Here is a 17,805-nt window from a genome sequence, read left to right as displayed (position 1 = left end):
GATATCTCAGTGGATATTAAACTGTGCCCAGCAAGCACCAAATATAACTGCACATTATTGGGACATTGTTTTTCAATTTCATTCTAAAGTTTATGTGTTCACTAGTTCACATGATTTCAATTCATTTGAGTGGTTCAAGTTGTTTCGGTATGGCATGTCCAAAGTCTGTTTCGGGAGCATAATCCAGCCCCTGCGGAAGTATATGTCCTGGGGTGAAATCCTAAAAAAATTGTATATCCTGTTGTTGATTTTAAGAAACGAGTCACCAATTACAAGTAATCCAGTCTATCCAGTACAAACCCCGCCCCCAGTATTCCAGTTTCAGCATCTGCATAACTCAGCCCTAATGCAAACCTTTAGGATCCATCACATTGGAATGTACTACTTCAGGATGCAGGTGGCGGACAGAACAACACTCAAGTATGCAATGTCAAAAGTCTTCTGAGTACATCTAAAAGAAACTAGGACTGAACTGTTCCCAACATCATGGTAGCTTACTTACCTGGAAAAGCACTGAAGCATATGATTTCCTCACCTGTATTTTAAAGTGCTGCAATCCCCAGAAGCCTGTACCTTGTGCCTTTTTTGTGAACATTTAAAACGGTTCTCAGAAAAAAAGAAAAGGAGGGAAATGGCATGCTGGAAGCGCCTTATATCCTTGACATCAAAAAGCTTTTATCACTTAATGAGGCAAACAGCTGCTGAGAATTTACTGGAACTCCATTTTGCAGCATCCCCATTGCAGTGCATTGTGCACTGTTATGGTGTCTTGCAGGTATTCCTCTGTGAAACAGCCTATTCCTCCATCACAGGCATGTGACGGCAAGAAATGTTATTTTGATGTTAAACTCTTGGGTTCTTGGGATTTCATTAGACAGAAATGATTTCAACTAAAATTAATTGTCCTGAAACTCATTTATTTTCTAGAACCTAGAATTTTTATTTTTATTTCACAAAGAGGATCCAGTAGGTAATCTTGCTCAAGCAAGAATTAATCCTACTGGAGTGGTTATCTTTACAACTTTTGGGGAGAAAATGTTTCGTGTGGAACGAGCTCTTGGTTTCTTAACATCAGCTTCAGAATCTCCCATTGCAGTTTTATGGTCTTTTCTGTCTGTTGCTGAACAACCATTAAGTCATCTGCCTAGTGGCTTTGATGTCTGTGTTTTCAGCCACAAAAGGCTATGTTAAGAAAAAACTTGGCCACAAACAGCAAAGCCCTCAATGATGTAAATATTTATGGCACACTAGATCTTTCCAGTAGAAATAAAAGCTTTTCTTTAAGCCATGCAAAAAAAAACCTCCTTAATCTATTCAGTTTTGAATTTTACTACATTCAGTGACTTCATTTAGATAGATATTTAATTAGCTTTTGTGAAGATTAAGAAAGCAGAAGAAACTTAACGTGTTGTCATTTGTTGTGCTGGAATGAAAGAAGAAATACTTAATCTCCTGAGTTTAGTACATTCCTCAGGCCATTAACTTGGTATAAATGTGGATATGTGTGTGTTTCTCTGTGTGTAACCAATACTCATATCAATTTTATAGGCTAAATGATAATATTTATGCTGGCAACCTATCTCTGTGAAAGCATGGGTGATTGAAATGCACTCTTCACCTGGTCCAAAGCACTTTTGTAGAATGCCTGGCTTTTGGCTTTGAAGAAAGAATTAAAGGCTGAGCCTTGATGTTGATTGTTTCACTACCTTCCCCCACTCCAGTAATGATGTATTTGGCTGTGTGGTCAGACGAAGGTGAATATAAGTGAGATCACAATGAACTCTGCACTTCCTCAGCAGATTCACATTGTTGGCCCCAACTTCTATCCAAAGAAATTCCCTTCCAACTCTACCAAAGGTAGAAGAGTGTAACTTATTTCAGCCATACCAGCCTAGAGAAGGAGAAGAGTGTCACTGCCTGCTTCATCGGCTAAGAAATGAGAGTTTCCTGCAATGTATGACACAAGGGAATATGGGACAACCTTCCATTTCCTGATGGAAATGATACAGTCACAATTTTCTCATCCTCTTTCAAGCTGTACTGGCACCTTGAAGCACCTAGTCACACTCAACTTCCTCCCTCCAGGTCTGCCTCAGCAAGAAATGGGAGATGTCTGATGCACTTTGAAGTGGAGAGTTGCAATGCCATACCCTCTAAGTGTCCTGATTTCCCAGGGACAGTTCCAGAATTATGAAAGGCACCCCAATTTTTATTTGCTCCTTGAATGTCCCTATCCCCTGCCAGTACCACCAGTGCTGAGCTGGTGCTTGTACTGTAGGGCTCTTACACCCAAAGTCCACACAGTGGGGATGGAGGATCTTAGGAAACCTTGCTGCATGCACACAGAGTGTGGCTGTTAACTTGCCCAGGTGGTGGGGTAGAAATTACCCTCATCTATTAATGAACACCTGTCCGAAATTCGGTTGATTTGGTTACACTGATTGAATCTGACTAGTCAATTGGTTTTGCAGATCCTCAAGTTGTTATATTTAATAAATATAACCTATTTGTCAACAGTTGGTTGTCTTGACTCTTATTCCTGGTGTGCTGACAAATACAGTGTCATAATTTTGATGTTTTAGCTGCCCTGTTTTATGACAATTACTCATGTGGTTTTACTTATTTTTGTGCTCCACCCTGGGATCCCTTTCCAATAAAAAGCAAGCTAGAAATACTTCTAAATAAATAAAAGATATGCAAAATAGCACTTCATTTTGGCTATGTTCTGACATTGGTGTTGACAGGCAGCAATGAACATTAATGGGAAACTGACTGAAAAAGAAAAATGTTTCTTTGTTCCAGTCTTCAGGAATGCATCTTGAATAATACCTGCAGGATGGAGAGGGGAAGATTTGCCTGTAGCAAGTTTTGACTAGTTTGGCAGAATTACTAAGCAGATTCGGAGAAGAAGAAGTTTTTAAAAAACAGGTGGTGATTCCTCATTAATCTCTGTTCTTATTATTGATATTCATATGTTTTTCCCATACTTCACCAGAAGGTCCAAGGGTTGGTCACAGTATGTGTGTGATATATAGAAAACAAGCACTCCCAAAACACAACTCTAGAATGTTTGCTTAAATTTTTCATCAACATACAGATTATTACAAACATACTATATGCGGTTCCCTTCACCCAAGGAAATTTGCCCTGTAAAGGCTGTCCCTCAAATTCCTAATCTTGTGAAAAGAGAGCCATGAACAAAAGATAAACGCCATAGTTACTATGCTATGAAAGGATGCCTTTAAACTCTAAAATCTAATCATCTTCTGTTTACAAGGACTATCACACACTTCAGCCAAGTCTGGATTCTAGCATTCCAATATGAAGTCCTGAAGAAGTGCAGTTGTCATTCATACTGTACAGCTGTTAACAATGTGTGGAGATTAATCTTGCACACCTGTACATGGGCAAATCTTCCTTTTGAGACAATGAGAAGATCCTATGAAAATGACTAAAGCTTCCCTGTGGGCTGATTGCACAGTTTTCGTCTTGTTTACGTGCCCTGGGGATGCATATTCAAGTCTGATAAATGTTTATCCAGATGTTTAGTTATAAGAGGGGCATTGTGCATTGTGGATGACAGTGAACCCGTCTTGGAATGCAATTCTTTTTCAGTTGCTGGGTTTCAGCATTTTCTTCAAAAGCATCTGAAAATATTTTTATATTTACTGCTCAACTACCCAGTTTTACATTGTCCATCTACTTTAAAAAAATCAGTGTTAATTGGACATATATAGTTGTACATGGACATGCTCATCTATAAACCGGTTTGCATTCAATGTGCTTCTCATGTTTGTTTGAGCTTCACTTTTTCTCCCCTTCCTCTGCTGTCTTCCCTGTGTTGTATCATAGATTGCAATAACTATTGTAACCATAATAAGTATCCCCTTCAACAACAAACTCAGGTGTTTAAAAGTGACTATGGTTTGGCAGGAAAATGGGCCCATCCAAAAATAAGGAAATAGTTTTTACATACTCTGGGGATCCCCTATGCATTAAGCAATATGTAAGTTTGAAAATCATAAGGGGAAAAAGGTTTTTTAAATAGCCTGATAAACATTTGTGAATTTCCAGACTTGTAGAATGCTGAAGTGTTAGTTGAGTGAAAAAAAGAAAAATGTAAAAAGTAGGGGCCTGGTGGGGAATTAGGTTCCCCAAGAGCTCATAATAACTATCTTTGATCCGAGGTAGGGTTGGGATAGGCCTAGAGTTTGAAAACAAAATAGATTTAACAGAAAAGGAAGTTTGTATAGGTGTATAACTGATTGTGCTTCTTCTTTTAAAGTATACTGTGTTCGTATTTAAAATGAAATTATTTTAATGTAAAAAAATGTGAGCAGTGGGTTGGATGTCTCAGTTTATTCTCTGATAAAAGTTGTAATCAAGTTAGATAATGCACTTGATGATGGATTAGACAAACTGCTCAATTTTGGTGGGATGTCCTTGAAAATGCAAACAGTGAATACAGCAATAGTTATTATCATCATCATTGTGATTATCAGCATCAGTGAATTATTAATTGTCTTCTAAATAACCTTCACAAGGCGATGTACACTAAAGATAATTAAAAACACAAAAGCAGCAAATACGTGTAACACAAACTAAAACCATGTAAAGTAGACCCGGCAAAAAACTATTTATCCTTTTTTTTTACTAATTATATGCATCTTTTCCTATATGTTCTCAGTGTAACTGATTGTTACATGACCCACCAGGCTGAAAGCTACATTGTTCTCCCTCTGCCTGATAGTTCTCTATCAACTCTTTCTTCAGACAATTTTGCATCAGGCTCTCTACTATAGAGAGCAGGTAAACTCCCCTCCAATTCTTCTCATCTGCAAGGGCATCCTCTTTGGCATCTTGACAACAATGCTATGCTTTCAATCCTTGGGAACAGTCTCTTTTTCCCATACTTCTCTGAATAGTTCAGCTAGTTTTGGTCACCCAGTGTTTAGCATGCATTAACTCCTGTTCAGTAGCTGTACCATTCTTTATCTACTTTATCGTATCCAGGAATTTGATAATTCAACTGGAACTGTTTTAATGGACTGTCATGGTTGACTATCAGGGTTGTAGTAGGGCTAAGTCAGTGAGAATCTCTTTGCAGTTTTCCATCCATCTAATTAAGCCTTCCATTTTGGAAGTCAGCTGGTTTTGTTTTGTTTTTGGTCATCCTTATCAGCATATCATCACCGATTTCAAACATCGTCAGACTAGCAATGTCTTGCTATTGATACATATGCCAGTTCTTCAGCATGGCTTCGTCTGCTTTTTAACAAAATTATTTTAAAATAGGAACTTTCCGTTCAGTGCTAATCTACACTTCATTTTACTCTGCTTTTCCTCTTATTTGTATATCACTGCAGTGTAATCCTACGCATTTTTTTCTTGGAAGCAAGTCTCACTGTGTTCACTGTGTTTAGGACTGCAGCTTTACAATCTTTGTTTCATTAAGCAGTTCTGAATAAAGCTATTTCATTTAACTTTTTAGGGTCTTCTTAAAATCATTCTTCAATTTACTTCTGGAATGTCTTCATGATTTGTTTATAGAGCTTTGCAGCACAAGCCTAACCATCTCTATTCAGAAGTAAGTCCTATTGAACTGAGTGGGTTTTACTCCCAGGAAAGTTGAATCCCATCTTTCCTGCTACACAAATATTATGATCACCATTTATTTGTAGACATTAAAGACGTGGAACTTGCAAGCTCTTTGTGTAGAAGGCACTGATTAGTTTTGTCATAAATATTCAGTCTTTCCCTAAGTGTATCACTAAATAACATAGTATTTGTGATTAGAAAATCAGGTTTAAAGCTCTATGAGCAACTGGCCATTTTGACTGATAACTTCCATTTATCCTGCAATATTTGCTAGACCGTGTTTGCCCTGTATTTACATAGAAGTCACCCATAACGAAAAGTAGGTCATGTTTAGGTACCCTTTAAATTACAACTTGCAAACAGAGAATTAATCCTTGCACATGTCACAGTGCTTTTTTATTATAAAAAAACCCAGCATCTACTTCTGTAGAATAAATGATATTAGTTAATGACTTTCTGTCTCTTAACATTGCTATTCCTGTCCTCTCAGATAAGGTTATTAAAATATGGACACTTTAACACATTAAAAAACTATATTGTGGGACAACTGAAATGTCACAGTGAATGATAAGTAATATTATGTTAAGTATGCAATGTTTTGGAAGTTTCTCTTGAATATATACCACTAATAAGGATTGTAAATACCTTCCTAATAAGAAGTAGTGAACCTTATCTGAAAATGTTTAGCTGTGCTTCTAATTGAACAAGTCATCATAAGAAACAGTGTAATATAAGCTATATTCAGTGAACTGTTAAATAATGCCTCAGTATTTTATGTCACGGCAGGCTAAACAGGAAATGTGCTGGCATCTTTTTTATAATGCACAAGCATATTTCAGTAACAAAGCACATAGAAATTACTTTGCAGTCGTTGATCAATAAATGGGGGAGATAAGAAAAATTTCTAATTGAAGCCCTTTAACAATCAAGAACCAGTTCTAGACTTGCACAGTGATCATCCTGCCCTCCACCTTCTGTCCTGGCTGCTGTGTGCAGCCGGGTTGTAGACACAATAGTGGCCGCACCAGTCCAAAGCCCTGCTTGTTGATAGCCCCTGCTGGTTTACTTGAACCCTGTATGACTATTAAGCTAGAACTTCTGACTACAGTTATATGTGCTTTTGTTGAGGAAGCACTAGAAAGTTATAGGCTGCTTCCACAACAGCACGTTAGCAATTGCCATTCTTTGTTTGTACCATCTAGACAACACTGCGGTTGGCCTTTTGCATTCCTGTATTTACTGTTGTATATGGATTTTCAGATTTGCTCCCCTTTTTATTGTAGCACCAGTATGCTTGGTGTGATGAGCGTGGATAGAGATTCTTAATGACAAGCCTATTAATTGCTCCATTGTTTCCCAATGTGAGGGAGGCTTTAATTAATTTCTTTTCCTTATTTTTATTTTTAATAACAGAACAGGACTAGTTACAGGTAGGTAGCTGTGTTGGTCTGCCACAGTCGAAACAAAATTAAAAAATTCCTTCCAGTAGCACCTTAGAGACCAGCTAAGTTTGTTCTTGATATGAGCTTTCGTGTGCATGCACACTTCTTCAGATACACTGAAACAGAAGTCACCAGACCCTTATATATAGTGAGAGGATGGATAGGGGTATTACTCAGAAGGGTGGTGGTAATGGGTGATTGGCTGATAGGTGTGGTAAAACTGCTGATGACTGTTTACCACACCTATCAGCCAATCACCCATTATAAGTAGGGTATACACATGGGGAATTGGGTCTGCTTGCCCAATGGACTTTTCAGGGGAAGGGTTCAAAAGAGGATAAAATGTTTGAAGTGAAAAGAATATCCATCTGCTGAGGCAACTTCGTTAATTCTGTGATTCTCCCTGTTTTGCCACAGATGAAATCACCGCAATATAGCACAGAAAAAGAGAGTGTGTTTACCTAGTTACCTCAGTAACAAACATGCATTGTCTTCCCTCTTTCCCCTATTACATAGAAAACAATTGCTATATATGTCTTTAGTGGCATAATCCCATAGCGGAATCTGATTGGTTATGCAACATTTTGACATCATCATGATGGCTATGATAGCTTCAATTACAGGAAACACATAGCCAATAATATGGCAATGGTGGGGATTGTGGGGATGAGAGAAATTATCTATGGCTTCAAAGAAACTGTCAAAGTAGGCAGTAAGAAGTTGCAACAGCAGGGAGAAGGTAATGGGCACAGGAGAATATTATTTCATGTTTCATGTCAAATGTTCACACAAGCAAACATGTAACATATCACTACTTTGCATTGTGAGGTTATGATCAAATGCTAATCCTATGTATAGAACCATATAATTAGGATTGTTCCTCAATATCATATGAGACGAGTTAAAGTTTGGAGTTAAGTGGCAAAGAAATGCAAAATGCAGAGTTTGTTAATATTCAGTTAGCACCTAAAAAAGGTAAAGGACCCCTGATAGTTAAGTCCAGTCATGAATGACTCTGGGGTTGCAGTGCTCATCTCGCTTTACTGGCTGATGGAGCCAACATTTGTCCGCAGACAGTTTCTCCGGGTCATGTGGCCAGCATGATTAAGCTGCTTCTGGTGAAACCAGAGCAGCGCACGCAAACGCCGTTTACCTTCCTGACGGAGTGGTACCTATTTATCTACTTGCACTTTGACGTGCTTTCGAACTGCTAGGTTGGCAGGAGCTGGGACTGAGCAACGGGAGCTCACCCCATCATGGGGATTCGAACTGCTGACCTTCCGATCGGCAAGCCCTAGGCTCAGTGGTTTAGACCACAGCGCCACCCGCGTCCCTTTCAGTTAGCACCTACATTCATGCAAAATAAGCACAGTGACCCTTCAAAAGCAGGCAAGTCACTGTTTATTTTGCAGAAATTTCTGTTCTTTTTTGTCACAAACTTTTTGAATTTTGTCATTTAACATTAGCTTTCACATTACACACCATTATACACATGTCTACTGAGGAATACACCATGTATCTGATAATGCAAGCTTTAGTCCACAGAAAATTACCGGTATGTCATCATAATCTCATCTACAGCTCCCATCATTCTGACCATTACCATGCTGGTTGGGGTGATGGGAGTTGTAGTCCAAAACATTTAGAGGACACCAGTTTGATAGAAGCTGCAGGAAAAGGAAGAAAACCTTCCTATGTTGTATTTGTATGACTAGAGAAGGGGAGCTGAGTTTTGGAACCTTTGGTCCAAAGTCACATGGGGAAGTCATCCTAAGAAAAACCCAGGAAAAGAATGATGCCACAGTTTCCTCAGGAAGAAGTTTAATGTGCAGGTGCATTTACTTGCCATACTTCAAGCTCCCATTGCTTGTGGCAGCAAGAGAATACCAGCCTTTGAGTAATGAAGAAACTAGGACAGGGGAAGTGAGAAGGGTGGGGGGAGAGCAAAATAACGAATTTGTTGATATCTAGCAACAGAGATTTCAAACTGTCTGGAATTCCTTTCACCAGATATAATATGCATATACATCAATTTCACCATAGTAGGTCTTTTTTCAGGACAAGTTTTCAGCAATTAACATGCTCCAGAGCTCTGCTGTGCAAACAGATCTTCTTTCAATTTAGTATTACTGAAAACTCTACATGGGACGTAATGTGTGGAGTTTTTCCTGATACAGAACTAGAGAAGGAACCCTTTAATTAGGAGAAACCTCCATGTTGTCATTGGAATTGTGGAATAAGTGATCATGAGTCTGAGTTCAAATGCTTATAAATATGAAACCATCATTTTATGTTGTTTGAAAGAATAGTAAGTTGACTTAAAATTCACACATATGGCATAAAACAATATAAGATTCTGCTGTGCCTTGTACTTTTTTTTTGAGGGGGTACTCAGATGTGCTTTGCAGTTTTTAATTGTAGAAGTCTGAGAGACATGCTGCCATTTCTTAGTATTATCTACTTCACACACCAAGAGGGAGAGATAGATAATATCACTTCTTGCAGAGGAAAAAAACGAAGTGAGTTTGGCAAAATAAACAAACAAATAAGTAAAAATGTGTGAGCTACAAAGTGTTGCAAGAGACAATTGCTAGGAACTAGTAAAGCAAGCTAGTATAATTAAATAAAGTGCTGCATATATATAATTATGATTAAAAATGATCACCTTACCATCTATATAACTGAAGTACATGGGGTTTTACATTTAATAAAATGTCCTCTCATAAGCAATTAAAATAATTTCTACAAATGTATGTTGTTGTTTTTTAAAAAAATCTTAAATTGATACCTTTCCTTTAAAGGAGTATAACACAGTCTATAGCAGAAAGTGCAATAATCCACTTGTCATTTTCTACAGATCAAGTTATTTCCGATTATCATCAGCTAGCCTTGCTGATACTGACTAGCACTTAACTTTATGAATAATCTCAATGGGAGAGATTCAGAGTTGACACTTGCATAATTGAGATGACAGTAGGGTTAATTGTGCAGTGCTCAGTGTTAATAAGGATAGAAGAATTGAAAAAAGATTTCTGATGCACCATCCTGTCACTGTGCCTGTTAATCATTTGATGTAGTCTCATGTGATATAGCTCTAACATGCCTAATGTAATACAGACTAAAGAATCTTGCAAAAGGGGAAAAAAGTATATTGTATCTACATATAAGAGAGATTAAAACAGATTTTGATCTTTTAAAAATCAAGTATTTGACATAAATATTACATGGAGTTTTCTGAAAAATCCAGACAATGGATAAGCAATGTCATTCAAACAATACTGTATGCCTTTCAATAACAGTCGTAAACAACTTCATCAGACTTCAAAAAAGCAACTCTTTAAAAATTCAGAAGTGTATTTTGAACTTCTGGGTTGATTACCAATGTTTTATGATAGTGGCATCAAGGATGATTAAACAGTTATGCACTGATGGGAATGGCAGATGGAAATGGGAAAGTGGAAGTAGTAGTTTTGAAAGATACACTCTACCTGTGTAGCCCAGAGAATTGTCCTCATTATCTGAGGTGGGAAGTGGTGTTCCGCTGTCGTTTCCTCTCTCGAGGTCATCAGAGTCTGTTGGAAATAACATCAGAGCTGCTGATGGGGTCATAGTAGTAACAGTAGTTGCCATTTCCATCAAATAGTGTCCATATACAAGTAAATCCACATATGACAGAAAAACAAACAGTGACAGCACACAGCATACTTTATCCTTCCACACCATTGGCTGGATTAACTTCTGCAATATCTTCAGCAACATTCTTTGTGGTTTTAAAATTCCTCTTGTGTTTACTGTGTCCCTAGTTTTATTCTTCTGTTGCACCTTCACTCTGATTTCACAGCTTGTGAAGTGTTCTGTCTACACTCTGCAGAGCAGCCAGCACATGCTGTGGTGGACATATGGGGAAGAGGAGGCTGGGTGGTTGAATGCTAGCATTGCTAATTTTCTACCTTATTGTTAATCAAAGCTATTGACTGTGATCACTCCCCATCATTGCTTCATCTCCTGGCAATTACAGACTCAGGGGACTTTACCTCTTTGTAGGAAGGGGAAAAAGCAGTGTCTTGTCAAATAAGGAGGAAGGCTTGTATAAGCACTATTTCTTATCCAGGGGTGGAGCAAAGGAAAGGAGAATTATCACATCTAGCAAAAGGCAACAGTTTATAGTAATCAGAAAGAGATATTTTGCTGAACTGAAGGGCAATATTAAGGACAGCATTTTTAAATGTTTTAAAAATCTCATAGAGTATAGTCCTGCAAAATTAAACTGCAAACAAAATATTTTCAAATAGTTTGAAGCCATTCATAGTGCAGCAGAGCAAAAATGTATTTAAAAATGGGGGAAAGTATCTTAAGGGCAAAAATATGAATCATAGGTGCTAGTAGGAGAATAACTATACAGAAAGCTGATTGTACTATATTTTTTTAAACAATATTTAATCATATTGAAATAAAAGCCCATCAGAAAGTTCTGAGAACTCAAATAACTTTACTATCCAAAATATGGCTATAATCTCCCTTGCCCCCCCCCCCAAATCATGCAGAAATAATAGGTAGCATTCTAGAAATATTATGTACTGTGTGCTTTCTTTCTCTCTCTCTCTTTTTTTTGCAAATGTCTTGTTTAAACGGTATCCTAGCTAGTCATCTAAGTACTTACATTTTATTCATAAATCTATGTCCTTTATCACAGAGAAGTCAATGCACTTGGAAAAAAGTATAGTACTTCTGATATTACATATTCAGAATACCTGTCATTCTTAAATAAGATAAATACAGTGATTAAACAATATTTATTTCAACCTTTTATTCAATACAGTACACATATATTCTGACTATGGTGGAAGATAGGCATTTTCTGCTTTGATAAAAAGTACAACCCTTTTCAGACTAGTCTTTTCATTAGAAAGCAAAATGTAAAAAAAACAACTTGGGTGTATCCCTTTACATTACTGAGGTCTCCTTTTTAAAAAGCCTTTGTGGATAAGATAGAGGAGAAAGGTGAAAACCCCTCATTTATTTGTCCATTTGTCTTGCTACCACAGTAATATGTAATCTCATGAACATCTTTGAAAACTTCTCTGAAAGAGACTGTTGCAAATGAATCAAAAGTCCTCTCTAATACACTATTCTATTATTTGCATGCAGGGAGCTATTGGACATGTTGTGAATTATAACTGTTGAAGGCAACAGGATAGGTCTCTTCCTAAATTAAATGGCAGAGATTTCATGCTTTCTTTTTCAGTTTTTTGAAGGTGCATGGTACAAAATAAAAAAAATAGAGATCAAATCAGTACTAAAAATGCTAGTACAGTAAGTTTACAGCTTGTGTGCATTCAACTTTACATGTGTGATAAAAATTAAAAATAAAAAGGGGGCTGGGTTCTGGGGAAAACAACACTGGCAACCCCACCCGCTATTAAACCCAACTGGTATTGACTATCCATGGAATGTAACCCCTGCGTAAGTTGCAGGCCTACTCTACACCAGAACTTAGAGGACTTAGAACTGAAGTTCTACTTGGGATTCTGCCTCTCTCTGTCTCTTCCAGCCACACCATGCTAGACCTGGTCGAGTATCCACAAAATTCTGTGGTTAGAGTCCTTCTAATAACACTGATACAAAAGTTGTGCTAATAAAACTGTACCCTAGGTAAACAACTTCTCTACATTCTCCTGAGCTCCTGGAAAAATCTTGCAGTGCAAGATTTCTCATATCATGTAAAGACACAAAGTGGCCGGGCTTTGGAATCGCTGGAAAGGAGACCTCTGCAGCTTCTGTTTATTTGAGAAGGCTCTCTAGATGTGCAATGTACCAATATTTTTTTAAAAAAACAAACCAAGCACAGGTGATTCTAAAAAATGCTTACCCAACAAATGTTTTCAAGGATTTAGCATTAAGAGAAGTGGAATCATGAAATGCTTCAGGCAACAGGGAAAAGGAAAGGATGGGGCAGCTGGCCTGCTTGAGTCCCTGCCAGCTTACAGCAAGTAGGAGAAGAGATTCATGGTGCATCTCCCCTTGTTTCATGGTGGATTGCCCCTTGTTGTATGTTGAGATTTAAGAAGGAGTAAACAAAGTTTCTCCATAACCTTCCTCCATGCCATCTATACAGAAATAAAGAGTTAATGCTAAGGGCTGAATCTGATCCCTCTAATGTGCAAGTGTCAGGTGGGTAGTTCAGGAGGGAAATAAAATATTGCTATTTCCCATTTTAACCTACCTGAAATATAGTTCTCTCTTGCTTGAGCTGGCTAGAGCCTTGAATTGAAACATTCTTGTTAGGGCTGGAAAGACACTGAAATATTTTGTTGCTGGTTGCCACCTGTTTTAAATACTAATACTGAGTTTGAATGCGTAGGTAGCATTGAAGAGATTCCCGTCTTAAGCTACTTAGAATATAAGTCAGTGACTCCTTTTCATCTCTTGACCAGTTCACACCTGACTTTCCAAAAGAAGCAATAAATCAGATCTTCAATGGGACTAAAGCATGCAGTGAAGCATTGTTCAGTGTAGTACTGAACATTACCATAAAGGTAAAGGGACCCCTGACCATTAGGTCCAGTCGTGACCGACTCTGGGATTGTGGCACTCATCTCGCTTTATTGGCCGAGGGAGCCGGCGTCCAGCTTCCGGGTCATGTGGCCAGCATGACTAAGCCGCTTCTGGCAAACCAGAGCAGCGCACAAAAACGCCGGAGCGGTACCTATTTATCTACTTGCACTTTGACGTGCTTTCGAACTGCTAGGTTGGCAGGATCAGGGACTGAGCGAGGGGAGCTCACCCCGTCAAGGGGATTCGAACTGCCGACCTTCGGATCGGCAAGTCCTAGGCTCTGTGGTTTAACCCACAGCACCACCTACGTGTCTCTTAATTGCATCTAATACTACAAACACAAAGAGCTGGATTATTTTTAGGAAAAGCACTTGATAACAAATATTGATAATCTGCAGCAGATTATATAGTTCCAACAGTATACTAGCTACAGCAGATCTAACCATACGTAAAGAGTGCTTCATACATTATGTTTTTAAAGATATGTGCTTGCTGCAGCAAAGTTTAACGAATCATGGCTCCCCAGATATACATATATGTCTTTCAAAACTTAGTGTTTGCTTTCTCACACATTAATGCATTAAGCAGATATACTGTATGCACATGCTAAAAGTGTAGTATGTCAAATAGCCCTAGCAAGCATATGTGAATAACATTTGCTTTGAATTACAATGTAGCCAATGTATTAATCAGTATTACTCTGATTCTACTCTGTGTTCACACACACACACACACACACACACATTAAGAGAACTGCCCACATTTTTTTCATATAGTTAGGGTAAAACTGAACACTGCAAATAGTTGATACTTTCTAAAAGAATATAAGGTGCAATAAATATTTAAATACAGGTTCAATAAATATTTAAAAGATGCAACATATTTAGTTTTAGTACTACTCATTTATAATTATGTTGATTAAATCCATTGACTTCCCTCCTTCAATCAATATTTAACACCATTTAAATCTTAGTTGCCTACTACTGATATATCACAGTTTCTTTAATTCTAATAAATTACATTCTAATTTACATTAGACTTCAAATACATATTCCACCAGGATACGCTGGCCAGGGGTATGATCAAGTGCTTTTGTATAGTTTTCATAGGTTTCTTGTTCAGTTCTCATGATCTCAGCTAAAATGATTTGGCATTTCCATATTATTAAACAAAAACAACTTAACGTCTGAAGTCCATTCTGTGTTAGAAGTTTTGAGTCTTCTATTCATTTTCACTAAATAATCTAGATTTCACCAAATTAATTAAGAGCAGAAGGTGATCTGTTAAGTGCATAGGCCATGTGTACTATAAAATGGATTGTTGCTTTAAACCAAACTGAGGCAGGAACCATTTCAGTGAACATTGACTTTCTTTGTTGCTTTCCACAATCTTAACATTACAAAGTGATCTTTAAAGACACATCATTTCTCACACTAGGGTTTCAGTGTGTTCAGCACTCTTTTTCAGATGCATCTTCCTACATTACTCTAGATTAGTGAAAGGAATCAATGAGAATTGATCCAATTTGCAGAACACAGTTCTAATATTGATAGTAGTTTATACACATTTGCTTTTGCCTAATCTTTTATTAATGATCATCTTCAAAATGTCAATTAATATTGCTGTCCATAAATTCAGTAATATGGGCTAGATAGAAATCAACTAATTAAAGAAGAGATGCTCAAAGGAAACAAAACAAAACACAGAGTAAGATGAAGGAAAAAGAGCTTTTGGTGATCTGTTTTCCTTATACTTTGAGAAACAGTAATCACTGTTATACAGTTTACCTATCAGTGGGAAAAGGTCAATTTAATTTCATTACTTTCATCAAAACTGTGTATTAGAAAATGAAATGTGGTAAGCATATAGATTCTCATCTGTTTTTTGTTATCTATTCATTTTGAGAAAAATACTGTGTAACATGAATGCACACTTAGCAGGGAAAGAATTCAAATACCTATGTGTTCATACAGGAGCAAACATTCCCCAGAGGTTCCTGGGGGGCATTCCTGAGAGTGGAGTGGCATATTTATTTGAGAAAGGAGGGCCTATCCTATCTGAAGCATCCTAGCTGAGGCTGTCCCAATGCCCCTCTGGGTGTTTGCTAAAGCACCAACATAGACTCAAGGGTAGTATGGTAGGGGTGGGTAGGTTGCTATGCCCTATGGCACGGGTGGGAAACATCTAATGCAGTCTTTCAGGACTTTATAACTGGTCATCCAGACTATCTCCAGGCCAAACATCCCCCAAACTGCAACACACCCGTCACCAGCTTGACACCCTGCTTAAATATGTTTGCCTGACTGGAATGTGGCCATGAACTCTGATAGTGCTTCTTGATTTCTGGATGGAGGTTAGAATGGAATGTGTGAGTGTGTAGAAACTATCTTACTGTGCAAAGGTATAATTCGCATCCATTGCTTTGTCCACTTTCCCCTCTGGCCTCACCCACCACTGACATGTGCCCCCCAGAAGGCTGCATAGAAGGGAATGTGGTCCCCAGCCTTAAAAAGATTCCTCACCCCTGGTTTATAGGAATTCCATCTTTCTCTTTAGACTTCTTGTCCTGTGAGTGCTAATCTTTAGTGTTTGTGTCTTGGGTTGGGTACCTGAGGGATTCTGCTGATATGCTGCTCATCAATATTCCTGTCTCAGCTGCTCAAGATTGTCTCGATTTGTGTTGATGGCTTCTAGGATGGAGTATTTTTAACTTCTATGCTGACTTCTCAGGATATGGAGGACCTCATGGCCACAACGAGAGCCATGGTTGTGCTGCTCCTTGGATTGCAGATTCTAGAGGTTGGTGCTGGAGGATTGTTACTGACCCCTTGGTGGTTATTCTATGAGATTTCACAGGTCTCTTTTATCCCACATGCTGTTTAATGTCTATGTTAAACCACTGACTACAGCACTTGACAGGATAAGGTCCAATAGGCTATGACTCAACTCAGAAGAAACAGAGGTACTGTTAGTTTGTGGTTCAACTGCCCAACCTAGTTTGGAATGGGTGTCCTCCTAAGAGACCTCTTTGTCTCCATCTATACTCTTAGACCTAGCCAGACTTTACCTTCCTATTAGATGTACAAAGCTTAAAGAACTAGGTTCATAGATTAGGACAGATATTGGATCCAGCACTGTTGCAGGAGGGAGAGGTGTTGTTCCCTTTTAGCTTAGAGGACCTTCAGACAAAGATAGGTAGAGAGATAACTGCAACATGTGTCCATCTTTTTGACTAGTTTGCAAAGGCTTTAATTTTAGTAAAAGTAGACTAATATGTGTTTTTGATTCCACCTATTTGGAATATGTCAATCTTCATGGAAAAACAGCAATATGATCATATTTTGTGCTTTACCAACTGCCAACAAAACTAGAATATTATTTTTAAAATCAGATGAACGAAACAGGAACTGGTCAATTTTTGTCTAAGTGATAAACAAAATCCATCCACACACACAGCAAAAGCCTAAAAATCTGAACTGGGAAAGATTACTAAGTAGATTGTAAATTAATGTATCACTCTCCAGTAATCTATAATAAAAGTTTGTCCAATGCTCTCATTCCTCTATGTGATCAATGTGAACCTCAAAAGAAAGCACAGGGTCAAAATTACCTAAAAGTTTATGAACTTGGCTGGGAGAATGAAAGCAAGTTCTGAAATGAAATGGCTGGGGAGGATAATAATCAATAACTACTCTTATCTTGTCAAATTTCAGCCTTAGAAAATTAATATCACATAGGCAATCATGCAGCACAGCAAGGGGCATTCAGGGTTTACAGCAACCAAACAGATACCTTGAGGTGCTGTCAATTTGTAATATTGTACAACCTGAGCATGAGACTATTAGCCTGCAGCTGCAATTTCAAAAACCTCATGGGTATCTGGGAACCCCTGAAATAACACCCTTATAGTCACCGGGCCCAGAGCAATAAAGCATGAACACTGAAAAATACAATGAATTTAACTCACACAAGGCTGCTGAAACAACAGTATAGGTGTTTATTCCTCCCAAATATAAAACACTCTCTTCTCAAGTTTCATGTAAGCAGAGACAAATAACAGTAACAGTCATTTCAAATATGGCCCTCAAAGAATATAGAAGTCAAGACAATGTATATCTCCCAACAGGGACATGCCCAACTGTTGGAAAATGGTGTATCTACTTTTCTGCCCCTTCCCCTCCAGGTCCAGCATATAATCCTAATCTGTTAG

General features: G+C 38.0%; 1 protein-coding gene across 3 annotated transcripts in view; it reads right to left on the bottom strand.

The window, feature by feature from the left end:
- ROBO1 (roundabout guidance receptor 1) overlaps nt 1–17,805 on the bottom strand; it is a 571,646-nt gene that overhangs the window by 316,334 nt on the left and 237,507 nt on the right. For 2 of the 3 annotated variants that reach the window (XM_053386465.1, XM_053386466.1), the window contains exon 3: nt 10,529–10,612. The exons of the other annotated variant lie outside the window; for it this stretch is intronic. In XM_053386465.1, the coding sequence (XP_053242440.1) occupies nt 10,529–10,612 (84 nt within the window). The remainder of the gene's footprint in view (nt 1–10,528; nt 10,613–17,805) is intronic. 3 annotated transcript variants of the gene reach the window in all.

This window comes from Podarcis raffonei, chromosome 4 (assembly GCF_027172205.1).
Source record: "Podarcis raffonei isolate rPodRaf1 chromosome 4, rPodRaf1.pri, whole genome shotgun sequence".
NCBI lineage: Eukaryota > Metazoa > Chordata > Lepidosauria > Squamata > Lacertidae > Podarcis > Podarcis raffonei.
This window is presented reverse-complemented; position numbering and strand designations above follow the sequence as displayed.